This window comes from Bombina bombina, chromosome 7 (genome assembly GCF_027579735.1).
Source record: "Bombina bombina isolate aBomBom1 chromosome 7, aBomBom1.pri, whole genome shotgun sequence".
Taxonomy (NCBI): domain Eukaryota; kingdom Metazoa; phylum Chordata; class Amphibia; order Anura; family Bombinatoridae; genus Bombina; species Bombina bombina.
This window is the reverse complement of record NC_069505.1, coordinates 57,831,142-57,858,225: the sequence shown is the minus strand read 5'-3', so window position 1 is coordinate 57,858,225 and position 27,084 is coordinate 57,831,142. Positions and strand designations below refer to the sequence as shown.

General features: G+C 38.6%; 1 protein-coding gene across 1 annotated transcript in view; it reads left to right on the top strand.

Moving 5' to 3' along the window:
- The first annotated feature begins 15,177 nt into the window (after positions 1–15,177).
- Positions 15,178–27,084, top strand: part of GPHA2 (glycoprotein hormone subunit alpha 2) — a 62,148-nt gene continuing 50,241 nt past the window's right edge. The window contains exon 1 of the mRNA XM_053689261.1: positions 15,178–15,329. Within this exon, the coding sequence (XP_053545236.1) occupies positions 15,178–15,329 (152 nt within the window). The remainder of the gene's footprint in view (positions 15,330–27,084) is intronic.

Genomic DNA, 27,084 nt, shown 5'->3' with positions numbered 1-27,084 from the left:
GTTTTATTTTTAGGTTAGGGCTTTGAGCAGCAATAGAGCTAAATGCTCTTTTCAAGGGCAATGCCCATCCAAATGCCCTTTTCAGGGCAATGGGGAGCTTTGTTTTTTTTAGTTAGGCTTTTATTTTGGGGTTGGTTGTGTGGGTGGTAAGTTTTACTGTTGGGGGATTGTTTGTATTTTTTTTTACAGGTAAAAGAGCTGATTTCTTTGGGGCAATGCCCCACAAAAGGCCCTTTTAAGGGCTATTGGTAGTTTAATTTAGGCTAGGGTTTTTTTTTATTTTGGGTGAGCTTTTTTTATTTTGATAGGGCTCTTAGATTAGGTGTAATTAGTTTAAAGATCTTGTAATTTGTTTTTATTTTCTGTAATTTAGTGTTGTTTTTTGTGATTTAGCTAATTTAATTTATTTAATTGTATTTAATATAGGGAATTTATTTAATTGGAGTGTAGTGTTAGGTGTTATTATAATTAGGTTAGGTTTTATTTTACAGGTCAATTTGTATTTATTTTAGCTAGGTAGTTATTAAATAGTTAATTACTATTTAGTAACTATTCTACCTAGTTAAAATAAATACAAACTTGCCTGTAAAATAAAAATAAACCCTAAGATAGATATAATGTAACTCTTAGTTATATTGTAGCTAGCTTAGGGTTTATTTTATAGGTAAGTATTTCGTTTTAAATAGGAATAATTTAGGTAATGATAGGAATTTTATTTAGATTTATTTAAATTATATTTAAGTTAGGGGGTGTTAGGGTTAGACTTAGATTTAGGGGTTAATACATTTAATATAGTGGCGGCGACGTTGGGGGCGGCAGATTAGGGGTTAATAAGTGTAGGTAGGTTACGGCGACATTGGGGGCGGGAAATTAGGGGTTAATAAATATAATGTAGGTGTCGGTGATGTTGGGGGCAGCAGATTAGGGGTTAATAAGTATAATGTAGGTGGCGGCGATGTCCGGAGCGGCCGATAAGGGGTTAATAAGTATAATGTAGGTAGCAGCGATGTAGGGGGCGGCAGATTAGGGATTAATAAGTGTAAGATTAGGGGTGTTCATGTTAGGGTGTTTGGTGTAAACATAAAATGTATTTCCCCATAGGAATCAATGGGGCTGCGTTACTGAGTTTTACGCTGCTTTTTTGCAGGTGTTAGACTTTTTCTCAGCCGGCTCTCCCCATTGATGTCTATGGGGAAATCGTGCACGAGCACGTACAACCAGCTCACCGCTGACTTAAGCAGTGCTGGTATTGGAGTGCGGTATGGAGCTCAATTTTGCTCTACGCTCACTTCTTGCTTTTTAACGCCGGGTTGATAAAACCCCGTAATACCAGCGCTGCAGGAAAGTGAGCGATGAGAAAAAACTGCAAGTTAGCAATGCACAGCTCATAACGCACAACTCGTAATCTAGCCGATGGTTATTTTACCTGCTCTCATGCAAGGAAATTCTGAACATCTCATCCAAGGTAATTCTGAAAACCAGTGCTTTATAGTAATGATGAGTATCTTCCAAAATTACAAATTGTCATGTGAGATGGAAAAATGTGCCCAAAAGGAGATTTTAAATTAGTATTGTAGCTAGCTTCCCTCAAGCAAACATTTTGTAGCATTTTTTTTAATATCTCGTTTATAGACTATATTGCTTAAGATCTGTCAATTCAGAGCTTTGCATACACCTATATACGCACATATATCCATATTTATACAGACCCACACAACAACCAAAACAGACACAAAGCATCATGCCCATACATAACATCCCTACAGACACACAGCACCATAACCATTCAAACCAACCATAAAGATAAGCAATTTTGTTAGTGGCTTATTATTTAGATGACTTCCTAATAATCAGTTTCCCTTAATATCAATGTGTTCGGCCCTATGAAGATAATGAGGTCAATTTATCATTGGTCGGTCCGTCATAATCTGCTCAGCGGATCATGTCCGACAGACATCGATGAATGCAGACAGCATACGCTGTCAGCATTTATCATTGTGTAAGCAGTTCTTGTGAACTTCTTGTGCAATGCCGCCCCCTGCTGATTTTTGGCCAATCGGCCGCTAGCAGGGGGTTTCAATCATCTTGATCGTATGAGATCGGGCGGATTGATGTCTGCAGCCTCAGAGCAGGTGGACCAGTTAAGGAGCAACGGTCTTAAGACCGCTGCTTCATAACGGCTGTTTCCAGTGAGCCTGAAGGCTCGCGTGGAAACAGGGGCATCAGGGGCCATTCAGCCCTTGATAAATTGGTCCCGTAGTGTTGTCTCCCACAGATAAGTCAATATATTTATCCACCAATGTTGCTAGCTCTCATGGGTACAAAACATTCCTAGATAGGTAGTGGGGGTTCATACCTTGGGTGGATTATGGGTTGACTTAGAATTTCACTCTACTAGAGTTGTTGTGTCCATTTAACTATGGGGAGATCCACTTCAGCATTGTGCTACAGTTTTTGATTCAATAATGTTTTTTATACTATAAATCACCTGTTGTCCTCCTCCCCACAGCTTTATATTAAGCTTTTATTACAACATCGGGAGCATTGTGTTTGTTGACATTTGTTCTATGTTCTAGATATTTTTTTTGGAAGAACTGCACTTTACAGAGGCTGCAGATGTCCATCCTTGCCCACTTTCTCAGGTATTCTGCAGTGGTTTTGGTGGCTTCCTGTAACTAGTTCTTCTGTTTTCCCTACTATGAGACAGACATGCTTGAGCCTTTTGAGGGCTTGAACTGTAGAACTTTAATCAAAGGGTGTGCTGCCAGATCAGTTATTTTTGCTTTGTTCCAGAGGAGTGATGTTACTCGCTGCTTTGTCCTTTTTTTGTGTGCAAATTAATGAACATCCCCAATCCCTCTCATACCTTTCTGATTCTGAAAAGTGTACATGAATAATATCATGGTGGACAATTTATTCCCGTATTGCTCAGATGCAGGCCATCTCTTGTTTGTAGTCAGTATACTGTATATTAGGAACTGATGGTTTATGGGACAAGAGTGTGATGTGGCAGAGTTCTTCTTAGGGTAAAGATTTTCTCTACATGGTTGGCAGTGACCATGTGGTGGTATCTGAGTCTTTTTGGAATGATAACCTGGCTCATGGGAGGGGCCTGGTGACCTTGGGTCATTACCTGAGTTGCCCCTTACCTAGGATAGAAAGGCTGTTTGTTTTTCAAGAAGGGCATAGCTTCACCTTCTAAATACTTGGATCAGACTATTCACCTGTGGGGATTGATATGGAACTCATTTTCTGATAGTTATAGTTAATAGTTATTAATTGGTTAAATAATTGTTATCTTTTAGTGACCTCAATAGAAATGGCCATGTCAGTCTATTGTCTACTTCCTTTATTGTTGTATTTGTTTTGTGGTAAGTTTGGAGAGGATTATGTTACTGAGAATGTGATCAGGGTCAATGTCTGACAAGTTGGAACTTTAACCCTTAAACTAGTGTAAGGACCCAAGTGGAACTAGAGAGCACATTATTTTTAACCTCCCTGTAGAAAGCGCAAGTTGCTTTGGTAAATCATGGTTTTGTTATTATGGTGTTGCAATATAAGAGTCGTTTTTTTACCTAATATTTAACTATGCTGTGTTTTTCTCCCTATTTTTCTTTTCTGTTTTTTCCCCTTCAGATTTTCTATGCTCCATTGATCCATTGAGGCAATGAGTCCATAAAATTAGCTGTTTCACTCTAGTTATCCTATGGAAGGAGTCTGGTTATTCTATCTAACCTTCTGTAAGTACACAGACCTTTACATTATTGACAATACTCGGGTACTTGTTTGCCATATGGCTAATAAGCCTGAGTTCCCTATGGTTATGGTTAGTTTTCTTTTTTCCTCCTTTACATATGTGACTGTTTGGATCCAAGTTAGGAAGTCCACTTTGAAGGATGTCCTGATGAATAGAAGGGACTTAGTGGCATAAATGACTGGTTGAAGACCTGGTGTCTCCTATAAGATGAGCTTGGTCATCTATTTTGCATATACAGTAGAGTCTGGTTGAGGGCAAGATCTAATTATTATTTAAAATATTTATTTTTAGGGTTCATTTTTCAATAAACATGAGCACACTGGTGGGGCTATGTTGAATCAGAAATCTCTTGAGTAGGTTCTTTGACTTCACCTTAAAGGGATGTTAAACACTAAGGGATAGATTACAAGTGGATCACTAATTTATTGGACGCCTGTAAATGGGCAAATACTTTTATGGTAGAATGGGCTTGTATATTTTTATTTTATTTTTTTGAGAAAAAGAGCTTAATCGCTTTAGGGCAATGCCCTACAAAAAGTCCTTCTAAGGGCTATTGCTATAGTAACTTTTAGTGTTAGTAAAGGGTTCTTTATTTTGGGGTGTTTGTTTTTAAGTCAGGCTTTGGTTTTAGAATAGGCATAAATGTGTTTTTTATTTTTGGTAATGTTTTTTTTTTATTTTCTGTAATGTTATGTTTTTTATTTTATGTACTGTTTTTATTTTTTTCTGTATTTTATTTTTTAATTTTATGTAATGTTAGGTTTTTTATTTTTATGTAATGGTAGTTTTTTTGTTTGGTAACTTAGTGGGTATTAGTTTAGTATTGTTATGGGGGTTATTAGCTGTTAGGAGGTTAGTGGGTACTTTGGGATGGGGGTTGTGGTGGTTTAGGGGTTACTAGTGTAGCGGGGTACTTTGCGATGTCGGTGTGTGGGCAATTTAGGGTTTAATAGTGTAGCCGAGTAGTTTGTGATGTAGGTATGAGGTGGCTTAGGGGTTAATAGTGCAGCGTAGTAGTTTGCGATGTGGCGGTTATGGGGTTAATAGTGTAGGGGAGTCATTTGTGATATGGGGGTGTGGGGTTTTAGGGGCTAATAGTATAGTTTAGTGCAAATGTTTTCTCTGGCCAAACTCTTTACACAAACTTTCAAATCTTGTACAAAAGTTTGAGAGTTAAATGCGATGGCGTTTGAGTGACCGTATTTACTTTCAACTTGTAATACAAGCGCACATTGTGCTCAATCCAACCCATAGAAAATATGGGGAGTGTAAATTACTGCGAGTTTGCGCAAACAACTTCAAGGAAATTTAAATAGCAAGCCACTTGTAATATGGATTAGAGCGTAAAAAACACAGCAATCTTGCATTCACGTTTACTCTCCTCACACTAACGATGGCGCGTCACTCACATTCTTGCCCTTTGTTATGAACCTCGAATGTTATGCTCAAGAATAATCCCCGTACTGCCCTAGTTCCAGTAAATTATACCCCTAACAACTAATTAACTGAAAAAAGGCAAAAAAAATTGCCCATTAAAATCACTTTACTATAAGTCTTCCTGAAAAAGTTGGAACAACGTGTGGGCTTAATTTTTACAGTGAATCCACCCAATCTTCAATTAGAATAGTTATTATAATAGACCAGGTAAATCTATAGACAAGAGACTGGACAACCTTTTTTTGTAATTTGAAGGTTTAGGATTAGGTTGTTAATAGGTGTTAGGAGGAGTTGGGGATAGTGTTGAGGTTATCAATCAATGGTTTACTGATTGGCAATTGGTAGTATAACATTAAGGGGAATGTTAGCAAACAGGAGAGGATGTGGGTCACGTCAGCCATTATGTTTATTTGAGGTGGAGTTGTTTGTGGTTTTATCTCATTATAAAGATGTCTGTGTCTTTATGGCATGATTTCAAAGTTTACACCTAATATATCTTACCATTTTTATGCAAAATGGAAATATTTTAAAGGAGGAGTACTCTGGTTCGACCCTAGGGCCTCAATGCGGCCTATGAGAGGTCATGGCTGTTATTTGTGTTTTCTGCTCCAATTTTTGTGTGCGTTTTTTGCTTCAATACCAATTGAGATTGCATCTCCATGTCTGTCTAGTGTTTGTCTTTCTTTCATGTAAGTGGCAAGAGTCCATGAGCTAGTGACGTATGGGATATACATTCCTACCAGGAGGGGGCAAAGTTTCCCAAACTTAAAAATGCCCATAAATACACCTCCCACCACACACATACCTCAGTTTTACAAACTTTGCCTCCTATGGAGGTGGTGAAGTAAGTTGTGCTTGATTTCTTCTGTGATAGGCACTTCTAAGCATTCTGAAGCCCAATTCTTCTCAGAGTACAGTGTTTGTCAGAGGGATGTGAAGGGAGTATTGCCTGTTGATTTAGTGGTTTCACCCATGGGAAATCCTTTGAAAGGCTCTCTGTTCTCGGTCGCAGGGATTCATCTCCTGCCTCCCTTTTCAGATTGACGTTATACTCCTATACCATTACCTCTGCTGATGTTTTTCAGTACTGGTTTGGCTGTCTGCTATATGTGGATGGGTGTCTTCCGGTAAGTATGCATCATTATTTAAGACACTCAGCTATGTTTGGCACTTTATGTTATAAAGATTTAATATATGTATTTACTTATATTTGCCAAGAGTCAGGTCTATGTATATTTCCCTTTTTCTGCAGTCTATCAGTTTCAGTATGGAATTTATATTGGGAAGATAATTTTTCTTACCTATGGTTCTAGTTTTCTCAAATTTTACTTCATTTTTCCAAAATTTTCATGGGCAAACTAGACTCGCGAGGATACAAAATGCCGTTCTTTATGGTGTCATTCATGGCGCAAATTTTTTTTGCCACGGAATTGCGTCTAAGGTGACGCAAGTTTTAACATTTCCTGTGTTTATGTTGATGTAAGTTGTTTTGGTGCCAAGTCACGCTTGTTTTGACGCGAGTTTTGTCATTTCCTGATGTTAGTTTTGACAGATTTTTTTTTTTTTTTAACTTCCTTTTGCGTCATACTTGCCGCCAAAAGTTTTTGTATATTACCCCTCTTCCTTTATTGCTTCTGGATCTCTTCATATTATCAAGAGCTTTAATGATTATTTTTTTGCATTTTTCTTTAGCATAACCATTTTTTCCCATTCCTGAAACTGCTATATGAGGAAATTGGATATTTTGTTTATGTCATGTTTTCTAGAAGTGCTTGTATATACCTTTAAATCTCGCCCTATAAACTCCCATGATACCCTTCACCACTCGCCAATTAATGTTTATGTGTGTAGCATAGCTGCATGTCTGAACTAACTGCTGTTGCAGTATCCGGCTACAAACTTCCTAGAAACAAAGTTTCCACTTTTAACCTATGTTTGCTGTACGGGATACAGTTTCACATCAATGACACTGATCTAGGGTTTTTACTACCCTTCCTTGCAAAAGACTTTATCGGAGTATTTCCATTCTCACGAGGAGTTGTCTGATTACAAAGACTGCAGCATTGTACTCTTTGAGAACAAACTCTAATATCTATTTCGTATCAACTAACTTCCACTTCCACTGCGGATCATCTATCAATAATCACCGCTCATAGCGGTATAAATCTCAAGTAACGCCAATCGGATCTTCCACAGACTTCACAGGTTGTTAACCACTTTATTCATATTACTAAAGAGGGACTTTACCTATCCTTTACAGATCTCCACAACGTGTTGGGCGGTAACGTCCCTTCTGCTACGTCACTGTCTACACAATCCATTACGGATATCCTACGGACGATTGGACTGTGTCTCTCATTCTCCAAAATGTACTCACCTTGCACAGACACTAATCTCAGGTACAAGTCTAACAAGGCTTTGAGCATGACAATACCTTGCAAGTAGAAGCTGAAGTTTAGACACTCGACTTCCGAACCTCCGAGACCCCAAGCCAGAATAAACCACGCCCCAAAAAGGCGTCATCTAATACGTCACTAAACTGCAGGTTGTAGCAAAAGCTCTCTCCTGTAACATAATAACAAGATAAATCCCTGTTGCTTTTCATTTCATTCCCTATCTCTGTCAAAAGTGATTTGCAGTTATCTGCAGTTGAGATCCAAAAGCTGTTAACATAATTTGACGAATTCAGGTACTAGCTTACATATTAATTAGCCCATAGAAATGGATCCAGCAGATTTACCTAACATTGTCTACAACTTGTCACAACGTGTTGATCAGCTATCACAAGGACTAAGAGAGCTACAAATACAGAATGACAGCCTCAGAGGCAAAATTAAAGACAACACACCTGAACCACAAGTTAGTTTACCCGACAAGATTTCTAGAGAAAGGTCTTACTTCAGACAATTCAAAAATGCCTGTAATTTGCTTTCCCACCGGAGATCTAAAACATATTGTACAGAGAAAATAAAGGTGCTGACTGTAATCTCCTTTCTCAGAGGTGAGCCTAGGGTATGGGCTGATTAATTTTTTGAGAATGATGACCCTATACTGGGGTTCCTTACAGATTTTTTTGCTGAGATGAGCACATTATATGAAGATACCCAGAAGCAATTGTCTGCAGAAGCCAAAATGAGGTCTTTGAGACAAGGCTTCATATAAATCGTTTTCTTTTCAATAGTATTCGACTTAACTGGTGTTGGTGTTTCAAAAAAGCTTTATGCTGAAACACGTAGATAAGCAGTCCTGTGTAGCTCGCCAGCTCCCTATAGATTTTTGATCTGAACTACTGAAATTACACTCCTTAGCGTGATCGGAATTAACGCTAAACATCTTATGTGAATGATACCAACAACAGTTAAGTCGAAAACTATTGAAAAGAAAACGATTTAAGTGAAGCGATAGTTTGAGGATCTTTACTACTTGTGCCGGTAATCTGACCTCTTGATTGGCTGACCTAAAACCAACACGTGACAGCAATACGTCAGAAGGCTACTAACTGTCACAGAAAACGCCAAGCAAATAATTCCACCCTGGAAAAAGTAATAAGGTCAGAGAAAGCAGTTACTATATCACAGCTTTCGGATTCTGGTGAGTAAGGTCCCCTGGGCTTGTTGGTGTCATATCGATACATTGAATACACTTTACAAAGACAATAACAAGGCAAACTGTATTAAACTGTGTAAAGTGGAGTGAAGTTAACCATTGCTTTTTAACTACAATACGGAGCACAAAGGAATTCTTTTCAACAGTATTGACAAACTTACCTCTTTATTTTTGGGCTATTCACGTATGAGAGCAGCAAATATATATTTATATATAGAATACTCCCGACCTACAAACTTGTTTTAATGAAATGTTATATTGAAATATTTTATAAGGTGCACCTTATTTATATAATTTATTTTATACGTGTTTTCATTGTTATTTTAAACTGTTATCAAGATTACTATTAAAATTGCTATTATAATTTTTTAAGGAGGTTATTACCATTATTATTGTTATTATAAATGTCCTTACCTCTCATTCTTTACTTTATATAAGACATCAAAATATTTTCGCCTAGATTACAAGTCTTGCGTTAGCCTTAAAAAGCAGCGTTAAGAGATCCCAACGCTGCTTTTTAACGCCCGCTGGTATTACGAGTCTGGCAGGTACAGGTGTACCACTCACTTTTTTCCTCAACTCGAGCATACCGCAAATCCCTTTACGTCAATTGCGTATCCTATCTTTTCAATGGGATTTTCCTAACGCCGGTATTACGAGTCTTGGAAAAAGTGAGCGGTAGACCCTCTCCTGTCAAGACTGGTACCGCATTTAAAAGTCAGTAGTTAAGAGTTTTATGGGCTAACGCCGTAACATAAAACTCTTAACTAAAGTGCTAAAAAGTACACTAACACCCATAAACTACCTATTAACCCCTAAACTGAGGCCCCCCCACACATTGCAAACACTTACATCAATTTTTTTAACCCCTAATATGCCGACCGGATATCGCCTCCACTGTAATAAATATATTAACCCCTAAACCGCCGCACTCCCGCATTGCAAACACTAGTTAAATTTTATTAACCCCTAATCTGCCATCCCTAACATCGCCGACACCTACCTACATTTATTAACCCCTAATCTGCCGCCCCAAACGTCGCCGCCACTATATTAAATGTATTAACCCCTAAACCTAAGTCTAACCCTAACCCTAACCCCCCCCAAATTTAAATATAATTTAAATATATTGAAAAATAATTACTACAATTAAATAAATTATTCCTATTTAAAATTAAATACTTACCTATAAAATAAACCCTAAGATAGCTACAATATAACTAATAGTTACATTGTAGCTATCTCAGGGTCTATTTTTATTTTACAGGCAACTTTGTATTTATTTTAACTAGGTACAATAGTATTAAATAGTTATTAACTATGTTATAACTTCCTAGTTAAAATAAATACAAATTTTCCTGTAAAATAAATCCTAACCTAAGTTACAATTACACCTAACACTACACTATAATTAAATTAATTACCTAAACTAACTACAATTAATTACAATTAAATCAAATAAACTAAAGTACGAAAAAAAACCCCCACTAAATTACAGAAAATAATAAAATAATTACAATTTGTTTAAACTAATTACACCTAATCTAATCCCCCTAATAAAATAAAAAAGCTCCCCAAAATAATAAAAATCCCTACCCTATACTAAATTACAAATAGCCCTTAAAAGGGCCTTTTGCGGGGCATTGCCCCAAAGTAATCAGCTCTTTTACTGTAAAAAAAAATACAATACCCCCCAACATTAAAAACCACCACCCACACACCCAACCCTACTCTAAAACCCACCCAATACCCCCTTAATAAAACCTAACACTAACCCCTTGAAGATCACCCTACCTTGAGACGTCTTCACCCAACCGGGCAGAAGTGGTCCTCCAGACGGCCAGAAGTCTTCATCCAATTCGGGCAGAAGAGGACCTCCAGATGGGCAGAAGTCTTCATCCAGGCGGCATCTTCTATCTTCATCCATCCGGAGCGGAGCGGGTCCATCTTCAAGTCATCTGACGCGGAGCATCCTCTTCCATCCGACGACTAACACTAAATGACGGTACCTTTAAGTGACGTCATCCAAGATGGCGTCCCTTCAATTCTGATTGGCTGATAGAATTCTATCAGCCAATCGGAATTAAGGTGGAAAAAAAATCCTATTGGTTGATGCAATAGGATTGAGCTCGCATTCTATTGGCTGATTGGAACAGCCAATAGAATGCAAGCTCAATCCTATTGGCTGATTGGATCAGCCAATAGGATTTTTTCTACCTTAATTCCGATTGGCTGATAGAATCAGCCAATTGGAATTGAAGGGACGCCATCTTGGATGACGTCACTTAAAGGTACCGTCATTTAGTGTTAGTCGTCGGATGGAAGAGGATGCTCCACATCGGATGGCTTGAAGATGGACCCGCTCCACTCCGGATGGATGAAGATAGAAGATGCCGCCTGGATGAAGACTTCTGCCCGTCTGGAGGTCCTCTTCTGCCCGGATCAGATGAAGACTTCTGGCCGTCTGGAGGACCACTTCTGCCCGGTTGGGTGAAAACGTTTCAAGGTAGGGTGATCTTCAAGGGGTTAGTGTTAGGTTTTATTAAGGGGGTATTGGGTGGGTTTTAGAGTAGGGTTGGGTGTGTGGGTGGTGGGTTTTAATGTTGGGGGGATATTGTATTTTTTTTACAGGTAAAAGAGCTGATTACTTTGGGGCAATGCCCCGCAAAAGGCCCTTTTTACGGGCTATTTATAATTTAGTATAGGGTAGGGATTTTTATTATTTTGGGGGGCTTTTTTTATTTTATTACGGGGATTAGATTAGGTGTAATTAGTTTAAACAAATTGTAATTATTTTATTATTTTCTGTAATTTAGTGTTTTTTTTTTTTCGCACTTTAATTTATTTAATTTAATTGTAATTAATTGTAGTTAGTTTAGGTAATTAATTTAATTATAGTGTATTGTTAGGTGTAATTCTAACTTAGGCTAGGATTTATTTTACAGGTATATATGTATTTATTTTAACTAGGAAGTTATTACATAGTTAATAACTATTTAATAACTATTTTACCTAGTTAAAATAAATACAAAGTTGCCTGTAAAATAAAATAAAAAACTAAGATAGCTACAATGTAACTATTAGTTATATTGTAGCTAGCTTAGGGCTAATTTTATAGGTAAGTATTTAGTTTTAAATAGGAATAATTTAGTTAATGATAGTAATTTTATTTAGATGTATTTAAATTATATTTAAGTTAGGGGGGTGTTAGGGTTAGGGTTAGACTTAGATTTAGGGGTTAATAACTATTATAGTGGCGGCTACGTTGGCGGTGGCAGATTAGGGGTTAATAAGTGTAGTTAGGTGGCGGCGACATTGCGGGCGGCAGAGTAGGGGTTAATAAATAAAAAGTAGGTGTCGGCGATGTTGGGGCAGCAGATTAGGGGTTCATAGGGATAATGTAGGTGGCGGCGGTGTCCGGAGCGGCAGATTAGGGGTTAATAATAAAATGCAGGTGTCGGTGATGTCGGAGTTGGCAGATTAGGGGTTAATAAGGGTAAGATTAGGGGTGTTTAGACTCGGGGTTCATGTTAGGGTGTTAGGTGTAGACATAAAAAGTATTTTCCCATAGGAATCAATGGGGCTGCTGTTTTTTTGCAGGTGTTTTTTTTCAGCCGATTCTCCCCCATTGATTCCTATGGGGAAATCATGCACAAGCACGTTTTACCAGCTCACCGCTACCGTAAGTAAGAGGTGAGATGTGGAGCTAAATTTTGCTCTCCGCTCAGTTTTTTGCGGCTAACGCCGGTTTTATAAAACCTGTAATACCAGCATTGTCTATAAGTGAGCGGTGAGCTGAAACTGCTCGTTAACACCGCAAGCCTTACCGACAAAAACTCGTAATCTAGCCGTTTAGTATCTATTTTCAAATGGTAGAGCTTTTATTAGCGCACTCTTGGTATTTTTATGTATTTTATAGTGTGATAGTGGGGATTATCACTCTTAAGAGTTGTTTTTTCTACCTTTGGGTACACTCTTGCTGTATATTCTTGAAGGGTCCCCTACAACCAGAGGAAAGGTCTCGTAGAAGACAGAAAAACCTCTGTATGTACTGCGCTTCCCCTTCTCACACTGTAAAAGAATGCCCACTTCTTCAACGGCAAAATAAGAGTAAGTCAAACAGTTTTACTGATTGTTTCACAAGTAAAGTTACTAATGCAGCTTACTGTACTATATCTCTCTCTCTGCAGTGGGATCATCAAATACTCCACACTGAAGCTATCGTTGATTCCGGAGCATACTCCAATTTCATTGATGCTGTATTAGTAAAGAAAAATAAAATCCCACTGATGTTAAAAGTAGTTCCTATCTCAATCAGAGTTATTGAAGGATATTACGTCATCACTGGGCCTATCACACACCAAACTGTTCCAATTAAGATCACCACAGGTACTGGGCATGTTGAATTTATTTCTTTTGATGTCATACCCTCACCTTTATTTCCTGTTGTTTTATGTATACTCTGGCTTCAATGACATCAACCTACCATCCAATGGGACAGTTTGCATTTAGAATTCAGCTCTTCATATTGTCAGAATACCTGTTATCCTCATCTGAATCTACTACAAATGTCAGAATTTTCATTACGGGATGAGAACCAGGATTTCATAGATGTTTTCAGTAGAAAAGAAGCTGAGACTCTCCCACCACACTGCATCTATGATTGTCTGATAGAATTATTACCTGGGTCCTCTATTCCATACGGACACATTTATCCTTTGTCCCAACCAGAACTAGAGCATTTGAAGATGTATATCAACGAAAATCTTAGAAAGGGATTCATTAGACCTTCGACATCTGCTGGAGCAGGGATCTTCTTTGTGAGGAATAAGGATAACTCTCTCAGACCTATTATAGATTACCGGGAACTCAATAAGAGAACAGTTAAAAACAGGTACCCTTTACCCTTAATTCCGGAATTAGTTGAACGTCTTAGCCATGCAAAAATCTACACCAAACTTGACCTCTGGGGAGCCTATAATTGATCAGAATCAGAGAGGGCGACAAATGACTCACAGCCTTCAGAACTCGTTATGGGTATATGGCTATACCGTGATGCCTTTCGGGCTTTGCAATGTCCCTGCCACGTTCCAATACTTAATTAACAACATTTTTAGAGATCTGCTGGATGTGTGTATAGTGGTGTATTTAGATGACATCCTTATATATTCCAATAATATTAATGAACACAGAAAACATGTCCACTGGGTTTTAGGTCGTCTTAGGACTCATCAACTATTTGCCAAACCCGAGAAATGCCTTTTTCATGTCACAGAAATTTCTTTCCTGGGTTACCATATCTCCTCACTTGGGATTAAGATGGAAGAAAATAAAGTTGAAGCCATTAAGAACTGGCCAATTCCAAGAAACAAAAAGGCGATCCAGTGTTTTCTAGGTTTTGCCAACTTCTACCGTAAGTTTATAAAAGGATTCTCTAACATCATTAAACCTCTCAGTAGCCTTACCGGCACACACTTTCCATTCACTTGGACTCCCGCTGCTCAAGACACTTTTTACTTTTTGAAAGAATCTTTTACTGTTTCTCCCATTTTCCGTTTCCCTAATCCGGAACACCAATACATCCTAGAGGTAGATGCTTCCGAGTATGCCATTGGAGCCATTCTCTCCCAGTGAAAATCTCCTACAGAACCGATACATCCAGTTGCTTTTTATTCCAGATTGATGACAGCACCCAAATTTAACTATCCCATCGGGGAGAAAGAGCTCCTAGTAATTAAAGCCTTCTTTGAACATTGGCGCCATTCATTAGAGGACACTAAAATACCTATACTTGTTTACACTGACCATCGGATCCTGGAATACCTCCAAACAAGTAAAACGTTGTCAGCCCGTCAACTGCGTTGGAGCTTGTACTTCACTAGGTTTAACTTCCATATTACATACCGACCTGGCTCAAAAAATGGAAAGGCTGACGCTCTATCAAGGAAGGATACTAGACCTCTCACTTCTTCTCCCCCTGATACTATTTTATCTACAGATCATTTCCTAGGCGCTACTACTGGGTTTTATGACTTAATACGTTTAGGTCAACATGATGATGATACTTTCCCAAAACAAAAACTCAACATTAAACCAGATGGACTTTACTATTCCAAAGACAAAGTGTATATACCCCCTGCGTTAAGAGACAGTGTTTTGCATAACCATCATGACTCTCCCTTAGTAGGTCAGCCTGAAGTTCAGAGAACCTTGGATTTGCTAAAGAGAAACTATTGGTGGCCAAACATCAGCCAATCCGTAAAATAATACGTAATGGCATGTCAAATCTGTGGAGTTTCACAATCTGAAAAAAAAAACGTCCATATGGGTTTCTGAAACCCCTTCACATTCCAGAAAGACCATGGCAGACTGTCGGCATGGATTTCATTGTTGACCTTCCTTCGTCCAACAACCATAATACCATCCTGGTAGTTGTGGATTTACTCACCAAGATGGCTCATTTTATCCCTTATAAGAAACTACCCACTTCAGCAGAAAGAGCAGAATTATTCTTAAACCATGTGGTTCGGTTACATGGGCTACCTTCGGTTATAATTTCAGACAGAGGTTCTCAGTTCACCTAACGTTTTTGGAGACAACTCTGCACAGTTTTACAGATTGATCACCGTTATAGTACCGCTTACCACCCCCAAACAAATGGGCAGACAGAGTAAACCAGTGGTTAGAGCAATACATCAGGTGTTATTGTTCCTATCAACAGGATCAATGGTTTCACAGTATTCCAATGGCAGAATACGTGTATAATAACTCTACTAATACATCCACCAAAACATCTCCATTCTTTTTAAACCATCGCCTAGATTACGAGTCTTGCGTTAGCCTTAAAAAGCAGCATTGAGAGGTGCCAACGCTGCTTTTTTAACGCCCACTGGTATTACGAGTCTGGTAGGTACAGGTGTACCGCTCCCATTTTTTCCCGACTCGAGCATACCGCAAATCCACTTACGTAAATTGCGTATCCTATCTTTTCAATGGGATTTTCCTAACGCCGGTATTACAAGTCTTGGAAAAAGTGAGCGGTACACCCTCTCCTGTCAAGACTGATACTGCATTTAAAAGTCAGTAGTTAGGAGTTTTATGGGCTAACACTGTAACATAAAACTCTTAACTAAAGTGCTAAAAAGTACACTAACACCCATAAACTACCTATTAACCCCTAAACCGAGGCCCCCCCATATCGCAAACACTATATTACATTTTTTAACTCCTAATCTGCCTAACCGGACATCGCCGCCACTTCAATAAATGTATAAACCCCTAAACCGCCGCACTCCCGCCTCGCAAACACTAGTTAAATATTATTAACCCCTAATCTGCCATCCCTAACATCGCCAACACCTACCTACATTTATTACCCCTAATCTGCCGACCCCAACGTCGCTGCCACTATATTAAATTTATTAACCCCAAAATATAAGTCTAACCCTAACACCCCCCTAACTTAAATATTATTTAAATAAATCGAAATAAAATTACTAGAATTAAATAAATTATTCCTATTTAAATACTTACCTATAAAATAAACCCTAAAATAGCTACAATATAACTAATAGTTACATTTGTATCTAGCTTAGGGTTTATTTTTATTTTGCAAACAGGTGTATAATATGTATTAATACTTTCCCCTTCTGGTGAACCGCAGCCGTCCCACAGTCTCTCCCAAGGTCTGTGTGAAAATATAAGGTGTGCTAGCTGGAGGCGCTGGTTCAGCTTGTATCAGCCGTTGGTATCTTCCTTTCCTTTCCTTCCTCGGTTGTATAACTCTAGGTGCAAAATAGTGGTGCTGAAATATCAGACAATACACCATACAAAGGTGAATATCTACTCACAGTGTATATTGCAGGTTACCGGCTCCTTCCCAATATGAAAAGACAATATCACAGATTCAGTAAAAAAGTTTGTCTTTATTTGGCTCAACGCAAAAGCGTTTTAACGGTCCCAGCCGTCTTTCTCAAGAGCAATAAAAGTGGTTTACAAACCAAAGCATACCTTTCCGCTGCACAGGCGGCCTTTAAATACATGTCAGTTACGCTACCTGCTTCCCCATTGGAGGAGAGCAGGTTTACACCCGATTCAAAATTTCAATTGTAAATTTAAAATAAACATCTAAAAAAACATAAAAAATAATATTAATTATATTAGAAACTATAAGTTTGTTTTAAAATATAAAATTTCTGTAGATATCATCATTTTTGCCGGTTTTGTAGTTCCCTTTAAGGTAGTTTTCTGCTTCAAGTTCTTTTTCAGGTCATGTCAGTGAAGATCACATGTTATAGGTTGTCCAATGAAATTCAGTTTCTGGTATAGTGATGTTTTGTAGTTCCCTTTCAGGTAGTTCTCTATTTTAGGTTCCCATTCAGGTCTGATATGTCAGTGGGTATCACATGTTATCGAATGTCCAATGAAAAACAGTTTCTGATTTTCTCAAAATAAAAAGACATAAGTGTTATTCACAGATACAAAGTGTTATTCACGTATTTTACAGGCAAGTTTGTATTTATTTTAACTAGGTACAATAGTTATTAAGTAGTTATTAACTATTTAATAGCTACCTAGTTAAAATAAAGACAAATATACCTGTAAAATAAAACCTAACCTAAGGTACAATTACATCTAACACTACACTATAATTAAATTAATTCCCTAAATTAACTACAATTAAATACAATTAAATACAATGATCTAAAGTACAACCCCCCCCCCCCACTAAATTACAGAAAATAATAAAATAATTACAAGTTTTTTAAACTAATTACACCTAATCTAATCCCTCTAATAAAATAAAAAAGCCCTCCAGAATAATAAAAATCCCTACCCTATACTAGATTACAAATAGCCCTTAAAAGGGCTTTTTGCGGGGCATTGCCCCAAAGTAATCAGCTCTTTTACCTGTAAAAAAATACAATACACCCCCAACATTAAAACCCACCGCCCACACACTCAACTCTACTCTAAAACCCACCCAATCCCCCCTTAATAAAACCTAACACTACCCCCTTGAAGATCACCCTACCTTGAGACATCTTCACCCAACCGGGCAGAAGTGGTCCTCCAGACGGTCCGAAGTCTTCATCCTATCCGGGCAGAAGAGGTCCTCCAGACGGCCAGAAGTCTTCATCCAGGCGGCATCTTCTATCTTCATCCATCCGGAGCGGAGCGGGTCCATCTTCAAGACATCCGAAGCGGAGCATCCTCTTCTTTCAACGGCAACTGGAACAATGACGGGTCCTTTAAATGATGTCATCCAAGATGGCGCTCCTTCAATTCCGATTGGCTGATAGAATTCTATCAGCCAATCGGAATTAAGGTAGAAAAAATCCTATTGGCTGATCCAATCAGCCAATAGCATTGAGCTTGCATTCTATTGGCTGTTCCAATCAGCCAATAGTATGCGAGCTCAATCACAGCAAAAAAGATTAGGCAGCTGCTCCAAAAAAGAGTGAATACGAGGGCTGACAAAAACAAGGTTAAAAACTTGAAACCTTTATTGAAACATTAAAAATACATAGGGAGTACAGGGCACACAAACTCCCTGACTAGTTTCGTGCTCTGTTGAGCACTTAATCATAGGGAGCACGAAACTAGTCAGGGAGTTTGTGTGCCCTGTACTGCCTATGTATTTTTAATGTTTCAATAAAGGTTTCAAGTTTTTAACCTTGTTTTTGTCAGCCCTCGTATTCACTCTTTTTTGGAGCAGCTGCCTAATCTTTTTTGCTGTGGTCATTTGCGGCTACACCGGCCGCTTATCCGGCAGCTTGCACCCCTGCAGCCTGAACATTTGGTATGCTCTATCCTCCCCCGGACTTGGCTATCACTTCCGCGTCTGCAGCGGCTTGAATCTTGGGAAGTATGCGAGCTCAATCCTATTGGCTGTTCTAATCAGCCAATAGGATTGAACTTCAATCCTATTGGCTTATTGGATCAGCCAATAGGATTTTTTCTACCTTAATTCCGATTGGCTGATAGAATTCTATCAGCCAATCGGAATTGAAGCGACTGCAGTCTGATCCTGCCTCTGATGTTGCTTTAGAAACCATGCTGCCTGAACACAGTTCTACCAAAGCTAAACGTGTCTGTTGTAAATTAACTGATGTTATTTCTCCAGCTCAATTATGTGGCATCTGTCATGATAAGCTTTGCATGCAGATAATATTTCTATTAGTACTAATACATTGTCTGTTGTTCCTTCAACGTCTAATGTACCTTATATTCCTGCAGATGTAAAAGATTATATTGCTGCAGCTATAGATAAGGCTATGTCTGCTATTCCGCCTTCAAATAAACGTAAAAGGTCTTTTAAAACTTCTCATAATCCTGATGAACTTTGTATTGACTGACAGCATACTGAAATGTCCTCTGCTGATGAGGATTTCTCTGGTTCAGAGGATCCTGATTCAGATTATGAATTTGACAAATCTTCCTATTTGTTTAAGATTGATTATATTTGCTCTTTGTTAAAGGAAGCTCTGGTTACTTTGGGTATTGAAGAGTCTAGTCCTCTTGATAAAAAAAACAGTAAACGTTTAAATTCTATATTTAAACCTCCTAAGGTTGCTCCTGAGGTTTTTCCTATTCCATACGCTGTTTCTGATATTATTACTAAAGAATGGTCTAAGCCTGGTTCTTCTTTTAATCCATCTTCTAGGTTTAGGAAGTTGTATCTTTTACCTGTGGCTAATTTGAAGTTTTGGGAAAAAATTCCTAAGGTTGATGGGGCTATTTCCACTCTTGCCAAACGTACTACTATTCCTATGGAAGATAGTACTTCTTTTAAGGATCCTTTAGATAGAAAGATTGAATCTTATCTAAGGAAAACTTATTTACATTCTGGTTATATTCTTAGACCTGCCATTTATATGGCTGATGTGGCTGCTGCTTCAACTTTTTGGTTGGATAGTTTAGCTTGTCAGGTAGAAGATCATGATTTATCCAGTATTATACTTTTGCTTCAACATGCTAATCATTTCATTTGTGATGCTATATTTGACATTATTAAGATCGATGTTAAATCTATAAGGCCGATTTACCAAATGTCTGTCAGACCTGATCCGACACTGCGGATCAGGTCCGACAGACATTGCTGAATACGGAGAGCAATACGCTCTCCGTATTCAGCATTGCACCAGCATCTCACAAGAGCTGCTGGTGCAACGCCGCCCCCTGCAGACTTGCGGCCAATGGGCCGTCAGCAGGGAGGTGTCAATCAACCCGATCGTATTCAATCGGGTTGAATTGTGGCAATTCCTGTCCGCCTCATCAGAGCAGGCGGACAGGGTTATGGAGCCGCTGCTCCATAACTTGTGTTTCTGGCGAGTCTGAAGACCCGCCAGAAACACGGGCCCTCAAGCTCAGTTCAGAGATTGATAAATGGGCCTCTATGTCTTTAGCTATTTTAGCCAGAAGTGCTTTATGGCTTAAATCTTGGAATGCTGACATCGTGTCTAAATCTAGATTATTATCTTTGTCTTTCCAGGGTAAGAATCTATATGGTTCTCAATTGGATTCTTTTATTTCCACTATTACTGGGGGGAAAGGAGTTTTTTTACCTCAAGATAAAAAATCTACAGGTAAATTTAAGGCTCCTAATAATTTTTGTTCCTTTCATCAGAATAAGGAACAAAAGACGATTCCTTCCCCTAAGGCCTTTGGATCCAATTGGAGACCATCTTCAAATTGGAATAAAACCAAACCTTATAAGAAACCAAATCCAGCCCCTAAAACTGCATGAAGGTGCGGCCCTCAATCCAGTTCAACTGGTGGGAGGCTGATTGAAATTATTTCAGGAAATTTAGTCAGGTTTCGTTCAGAATATTGTGTCTCAAGGGTATCAAATAGGTTTCAGAATGAGACCTCCCATGAGAAGATTCTTTCTTTCTCATGTTCCAACAAATTCTGTGAAGGCTCAGGCTTTTCTGAAGTGTGTTTCAGATCTAGAGCTTTCAGGGATGGTTGTTCCAGTTCCTCTAAAGCAGTTCTTTCCAAACTTTTCATGTCGGTGTCACACTTTTTAGACCTACATCATATTGTGACACAGTAATTCAGTTGTACCAGCAAACAGGAGGTTAAACTAACTTATTTTAAGAGATACAGACACATACATAAATAATATAATAACAAAATATATTTACAAGTAACAGTATGTACAGTATGTGCAAGAATTAAAAAAAGTTTAATATCACCAATAGCTACATACTAATTTAATGGGTTGTATGAGGTTGATGGGATGAACAGTTTCTGAATATTTGGTGGAATATTAGATAAAGACACTCACATTTCATCATCAAGCATTTTTAAGCTTCCACTTCCTATCCATATATCAAGAGCAGGAGCAGCAATGCACTACTGGGAGCTAGCTGCAAAAAAAACAAAAAAACACTTTGACTTCTGACTTCAGCTCAGCGCTTAAACTGCCGCCCTCTGCGAGTCTGCTTGACTACTGCCCGCGCTGCAAACACACTGCTGTCCCACTCACTGACTACACATGCAGTCACGAGCCGATTGAAGAGACTACACGTGCAGTCAGGAGCCAATGTGCCGCCAATGGGAATAGTTTCAGTTCCCACAGAGCTGCGCCAATAGGTTAAGAAGATCTGTGACTAACTATGTATCAATCACGTGTCAACCATGTGATATGCATAGCAGGCAGGCGGAAAGTTGGAAACCAAAAAAAAAAAATTTTTTAAATTTTAAATTCAAAAAAATTTGTGCTGAAGCTGCGACACACCTACACACTGCTGCCGACAAACTAACTTGTCACAACACACAGTTTGGAAAGCTCTGCTCTAAAGGAACACGGTTTGGGGTTCTATTCAAATCTATTCATTGTCCCTAAATCATTTTGTAAGAGTCCCAACTTTCAAGATGGTGACTATAAGGACTATTCTTCCTTTTGTTCAGCAAGGGCATTTTATGTCCACAATAGATTAACAGGATGCTTATCTTCATATTCCAATTCATCCAGGCCATTATCGGTTTCTGAGATTCTCTTTTCTAGACAAGCATACCAGTTTGTTGCTTTTCCATTTGGCCTAGCAACAGCTCCAAAAATCTTTTTGAAGGTTCTCGGTGCCCTTCTATCTGTAATCAGAGAGCAGGGTATTGTGGTGTTTCCTTATTTGGACAATATCTTGGTACTAGTTCAGTCTTTTCATTTAGCAGAGTTTCACAGGAAACTAGTGTCATTTCTTCAAAGGCATGGTTGGAGGATCAATTTTCAAAGGAGTTTCTTGATTCTCAGACAAAGGTCACATTTTTAGGGTTCCAGATAGATTCAGTGTCCATGACTTTGTCTTTAACAGACAAGAGACAAATCAAATTGGTATAAGCTTGTCTAAACCTTCAGTCTCGATCGTTCCCTTCAGTGGCTATATGCATGGAAGTTTTAGGTCTTATGACTGCAGCATTGGACGCAATCCCCTTTGCTCATTTTCATATGAGACCTCTGCAGCTTTACATGCAGAATCAATGGTGCAGGGATTATACTCGGATATCACAACTGATATACTTAAATCCAAACATTCAACGCTCTCTGTCATGGTGGTTGGACCATCATCGGATTGTTCAAGGGGCCTCTTTTGTTCGTCCTTCCTGGACTGTGATCTCAACAGACGCAAGTCTTACAGGTTGGGGAGCTGTCTGGGGGTCTCTGACTGCACAAGGGGTTTGGAAACGAGGCGAGGTTACCAATCAATATTTTAGAACTCCGTCCTATCTTCAGAGCTCTTCAGGCTTGGCCTCTGTTAAAGAGAGAACTTTTCAGACAATATCACAACAGTGGCATATGTCAATCATCAGGGAGGGATTTGCAGCTCTTTAGCAATGAAAGAAGTATCTTGGATACTTTCTTGGGCAGAGTCAGACTCTTGTCTAATTTTTGTGATTCATATTCCAGGAGTAGACTATTTGGAAGCGGGCGAGTGGTCTCTCCATCCAGATGTGTTTCTTCAGATTGTACAAATGTGCGGTCTTCCAGAAATAAATTTGATGGCCTCTCGTTTGAACAAGAAACTTCCCAGATATCTTTCCAGATCCAAGGATCCTCAGGCAGAGATGGTGGATGCTTTAGCAGTTCCTTAGTTTTACCAACCTGCTTACATTTTTCCGCCTCTAGTTCTTCTTCCAAGGGTGATCTCCAAGATCATTATGGAACAATCTCATGTGCTTCTGATAGCACCAGCATGGCCTCACAGGTTCTGGTATGCGGATCTTGTCCGGATGTCCAGTTGCCATCCTTGGCCCCTTTTTTTAAGGCCAGACCTTCTGTCTCAAGGGCCGTTTTTCCATCAGGATCTCAAATCTCTAAATTTGAAGGTATGGAAATTAAACGCTTAGTTCTTAGTCACAGAGGTTTCTCTGACTCAGTAATTAACACTATGTTACAGGCTCGTAAGTCTGTTTCAAGAAAGATTTATTATCGGGTTTGGAAAACCTACATTTTATGGTGCTCCTCATAATTTTTCTTGGCATTCTTTTAGAATTCCTCGGATTTTACAGTTTCTTCAGGATGCTTTGGATAAGGGTTTGTCTGCAAATACTTTGAAGGGACAAATATCTGCTCTTTCTGTCTTATTTCATAGAAAGATTGCTAAACTTCCTGATATTCACTGTTTTGTTCAGGCTTTGTTTCGCATCAAACCTGTTATTAAGTCTATTTCTCTGCCTTGAAGTCTTAATTTGGTTTTGAAGATTTTACAGGCTCCTCCTTGTGAGCCTATGCATTCTTTGGACATTAAACTACTTTCTTGGAAAGTGTTATTTCTTTTGGCTATCTCTTCTGCTAGAAGAGTTTTGGAGTTGTCGGCTCTCTCTTGTGAGTCTCCTTATCTGATATTCCATCAAGATAAAGCTGTTTTAAAGACTTTGTTTAAATTTTTACCTAAGGTAGTGAATTCTAACAACATTAGTAGGGAAATTGTTGTTCCTTCTTTGTGGCCTAATCCTAAGAACTCTCTTGAGAGATCTCTACATTCTTTGGATGTGGCAAGAGCTTTGAAATACTATGTTGAGGCAACCAAGGATTTCAGAAAGACTTCTAGTTTATTCGTTATTTCCTCTGATTTCAGGAAAGGTCCGAAAGCATCTGCCATTTCTTTGGCATCTTGGTTAAAACTTTTGATTCACAAGGCTTATTTGGAGGTGGGGCAGTCTCTACCTCAAAGAATTACAGTTCATTCTACAAGATCAGTTGCCACTTCTTGGGCTTTCAAGAATGGAGCTTCAGTTGATCAGATTTGCAAAGCAGCAACTTGGTCTTCTTTGCATACATTTACTAAATTTTACCATTTTGATGTATTTGCTTCCTCAGAAGCAGTCTTTGGTAGAAAAGTTCTTCAGGCAGTTGTCTCAGTTTGATTACTTTGCCTATAATTTGAGTTTTTTTAAATTCAAGAAAATTTAAATATTATTTGGATTATATTTTTTCAGTGGAAATAGCTGTTTTTATTTTTATCCCTCCCTCTCTAGTGACTGTGGATTTCCACATCTTGGTTATTATATCCCATACGTCACTAGATCATGGACTCTTGCCACTTACCTGAAAGAAAAGATCATTTATGTAAGAACTTACTTGATAAATGCATTTCTTTCATAGTGGCAAGAGTCCATGAGACCCACCCTTTTTGGTGGTTATGATTTTTTTGTATAAATGCACATTATTTTTTCCAGCTCCTCTTTTTTGTATGCTTTTTTTACTCCTTTTTACACCTCACTACATGGCTATACGTTAAAACTGAGGTATGTGTGTGGTGGGAGGTGTATTTATGGGCATTTTGAGGTTTGGGAAACTTTACCACCTCCTGGTAGGAATGTATATCCCATACGTCACTAGCTCATAGACTCTTGCCACTATGAAAGAAATTAATTTAACAGGTAAGTTCTTACATAAATTATGTTTTTTGATCTATTTGTTGAATTTTTGCATTGATCTCTGTTGCTGACCTTAGCCTTGATTGCTGACTTCCCTACTTATACTGGACCCATGGATTCCTATACCTGCTGCTGACCATAGCATTGATTCCTGACCTCACAATTTATACTAAACCCATGGCTTTGTATACCTGTTGCTGACCTTAGCTTTTTTCCTTACCTTGCTACTTATACTGGACCCATGACTTCTTATACCTGTTGCTGACCTTAGCTTTCATTCCTGACCTTGCTACTTTCACTGGACCCATGGCTTCCTATACCTGTTGCTGATTTTTGCTTTGATTCCTGACCTTCCTACTTATACTGAACCTATGGCTTCCAATACCTGTTGCTGACCTTAGCTTTGATTCCTGACCTTGCTACTTTCACTGGAACCATGGCTTCCTATACCTGTTGCTGACCTTAGCTTTGTTTCTTGACTTTGCCACTTATACTGGACCCATGGCTTCCTATTCTTGTTGCTGATCTTAACTTTGATTCCTGACCTTGCTACTTATACTGGACCCATGGCTGGTCAGAAATCTTGGCCTTTTCCTGACCTCACCTGTTCCCGTATTTCCTGTTCTGGATTTCCAATGTGCTACATATCTACTGTTAGGTCTGTTAGTCAGGTATTCTACGCTCCACATTATACCTACTGCTTTATGGTCCTCTATTCATTCTACCTCAGCTTCTGGGTTCTAGCTGCTTTTGCCAATTCACAATAAAAAGACAGTGCAATATCACTTCCTCTGATTTTGACATTTTTAGTAGATTTTTTTTCTAATAAATTTCAAAGATTGCATTTATTTCCCTGCCAACTGTAACCATGTGACGCCATCAGCCAAGTATGGACTCATATGTCTACACTGCAAACTCTTGCACATGCTCAGTAGGAGCTGGTATATAAAAAGACTGTGCACAAATGGACAATGGAGGTAAAAAGTTTAATTTTGAATTTAGTGTCCCTTTAATGTACACAGAACTATTCAATTGCTACTTTTCATCAGGATGCTAAGGGGCCGATTTTACTAATGTGCGGGCGGACATGATTTGCTGTAGCGGATCATGTCCACTGCACATCGATAAATGCCGACAGCATATGCTGCTAGCAGGGGGTGTCAATCAACCCGATTGTATCCGTTGGTGCTGATCGTTGTCCCCCGTCTCAGAGGTGGCGGACGAGTTAAGGAGCGGCTGTCTTACGCTAGCAGGGGCCGTCAATCATCCCGATCAGATTGGATCAGGATGATTTCAGTCCGACACCTAAAAGGTGGCAAACGAGTTAAGGAGCAGTGATCTTACGACCACTGCTTCTTAACTTCTGCTTCAGGTGGAATTGAAGCGGAGTCGGTCGGAAGCAGCATCCGCTGCTTTATAAATCGATCCCCCAAGAGTGAGATGGGCGTACCTAGCAAAATGCTGATGTGTTCATTCTAGAAAACACATCATCACTGCAAAGGACATGTTTGAGGCAAAGAACAATTTTTTATTTTAAAGGACATAAAACCCATTTATTTTTCTTTCATGATTCAGATAGAACATACAATTTTAAACAACTTTCCAACTGACTTCTATCATCAGATTTTCTTTGTTCTTTTTGGTATCTTTTGTTGAAAAAACAGGCAGGTAAGCTCAGGAGACCTGCAGCACTATACGCAGCAGTTTTGTGACAATGTTATACATTTGCAAGAGCACTAGATGACAGCATTGTCTTCTGCCATGTAGGGCTTGATACACGTGCACACTGCCTACCCAGGTATCTCTTCAACAAAGAATAACTCAAGAACGAAAATAATTTTCTTGTTATCCTTTGTTTAAAAACAGGGATGTAAGCTCAGGAGTGTGCATGTGTCTGCAGCTGGACCACTATTTCCTGTGCACGTTAGCTATCTAGATATCTCTTCAGGAAAGAATAACAAGAGAATGAAGCGACTTTTATAATAGAAGTAAATTGGAAACTTTTTTAAAATTGTATTCTCTATCTGAATCATGAAAGAAAAATGTTGAGTTTCATGTCCCTTTAATGATTTTTTATGCAGATTAAAGGGATAGGAAAGTCAAAATTAAACTTGTATGATTCAGACAGAGCAGGTTTTTTTAAGACACTTTTAAATTAACTTCTATTTTTAAATGTGCTTCGTTCTCTTGGTATCTCTTGTTAAAAAATAATATGCACATATCATACACTAGTGGGAGCTGCTGCTCATCTCTCTTGTGATTGGCTAACTAGATGCGTTCAGCTAGTAGTGCAATGCTGTTCCTTCAGCAAAGGATAACACGAAAATGAAGCAAATTTGATAATAGAAGTTAATTAGAAAGTTGTTTAAAATTGTATGTTCTATCCAAATCATGAACAA